The sequence below is a fragment of the Capsicum annuum genome, unplaced genomic scaffold (genome assembly GCF_002878395.1).
Source record: "Capsicum annuum cultivar UCD-10X-F1 unplaced genomic scaffold, UCD10Xv1.1 ctg28193, whole genome shotgun sequence".
NCBI lineage: Eukaryota > Viridiplantae > Streptophyta > Magnoliopsida > Solanales > Solanaceae > Capsicum > Capsicum annuum.
Window position 1 is genome coordinate 50 of NW_025834610.1, and position 1,572 is coordinate 1,621.

At 36.9% G+C, this 1,572-nt stretch overlaps 1 protein-coding gene across 1 annotated transcript; it reads left to right on the forward strand.

The window, feature by feature from the left end:
• The first annotated feature begins 239 nt into the window (after window positions 1–239).
• LOC124890978 (uncharacterized protein C57A7.06-like) lies at window positions 240–1,333 on the forward strand. The gene is made up of 2 exons (XM_047402828.1): window positions 240–401; window positions 617–1,333. Exons 1-2 carry the CDS (start codon window positions 264–266, stop codon window positions 767–769), a joined length of 291 nt encoding a protein of 96 aa, XP_047258784.1. The 5' UTR covers window positions 240–263; the 3' UTR covers window positions 770–1,333.
• The last annotated feature ends 239 nt before the right edge of the window (window positions 1,334–1,572 follow it).

Consider the following 1,572-nt stretch of genomic DNA (forward strand, 5'->3'; position numbering starts at 1 on the left):
AGCACTATTCCTAACTTTATAATAAATTTGGTAATTGTCTGTGCTGGAGATGTTAAGAGACTCTATGAAACATGCATTAGGTTATTTTCATTATTTATCCACACGTCAAATTGTCTTCAGGTGGTTTCCTATCCTGCGTTAGACCTTTCCAACAGATGCTTTTCTGTTCTTTACGTTGTACAGAATGGCTATGTATTCTGTGTTGCTTGTCTTTATTCAAAGTGTATGACTGTTACCACGATGTACTCAATTTCTATTTTCCCATGCAGGCTGAAAAATTACTGACGCAGACATTACCTTATCCCTATACTTCCCAAGAAGTTTTCGAGCAGAGCATGCGGATGCCCATTGGACCTGAATCCAACCCCGCAACAGTAGTTCCTGCTCTTATTCGCCCAGAGGTCCAACCTGAAGCATACTATCTAATTTTAGTTTTCTCTATCTGATTTATCTGTTTTATTCTTATTTCTTGAAGTATACAATCCTGTATCTGAAACCCCCTTCCTGCCCAAAACCAAAATATTGAAAAAAGAGGCAATGCCTGTATATGAAATGTTTGGGGCTACGATTTGGAGGTGGTTTAGGTGTTTACTTGTTTATGTTAAAATTCTTACAGGTGGTAAAGAGGAGCGGTATTATCATAAAGCCAATTCAATTCAAGGAGGTAAATCCCCATGAAAGAGCGCGGGACAACAAACGTGGTGGGGTGCAGAACAAGAAGGGTGGTAAAAGTAGGGGTAAAGCGAAGACTGTAGATCAGAAAAGCTAACTTCTTCGCGAGGAAGACTGTAGATCAGAAAAGCTAACTTCTTCGCGAGGTTTGACATTCTCACGAAGAAATTGTTATGGCAATTCTGTAGTTTTGAGATCCCTTGGTTGATAAATCATCACTCGGGGTCTTTCTTGCCATGTTCTTGTTACAGTTGGGCTCTTTTTTACAGTTTGGCAGAGTTCTTTGTAGTTGCAGTTGCATAACGAGCCTCGTGGATCATGAAAATGCGAGGATTTACTCTCCACAGATGCCGCAATTTTTGGTTCTATAGTAATTCTTTAGCAGATGACTGACAGGCTATGGCGTGTATGGTTATATTATCTTCGGACTAGGTCTTATGAGTGTACTATGTGGAGATTTGAAAGTATTTTGAAGTGTATAATAGGTTCAAGTGAAGTAGAGGGGATGCCAAAGATCTTTCATTTGTTGTAAGTTTAGAGCTTAGCTATGATTTTGTTAAAATGAATATTGAGCATTAAATGTTTATGTGCCAAAACCCAATGTTAATCATTATTATTTGGATGAAAATAATCACAATTTTGGGTGTACCAATGCTTTTAACATTGGTAGTACGGTGCTATTCTATCCCTTCTACTCTCTACAACTTTTTTCTGTTTGCTCGATTTAGGGGTCGTTTGGTAAACTGTATTGAAATGTTAATGCATATATTAGTTTAATGTGTATTAGTAGTACCTTGTTTGGTATACCTTTTTACTCTATGTATAACTAATGTAAGTATTAGTTATACATTTTATTGTGTATTGAGGTGTGTATTATTAATATCTCAAAATTCATACAAT

Bases quoted from the DNA above. Each gene is read 5' to 3' on its own strand.
- LOC124890978 (XM_047402828.1), top strand. From the start codon at position 264: ATGCAGGCTGAAAAATTACTGACGCAGACATTACCTTATCCCTATACT. The intron at 402-616 runs GTCCAACCTGAA...AAATTCTTACAG, and splicing joins CTGCTCTTATTCGCCCAGAG to GTGGTAAAGAGGAGCGGTAT.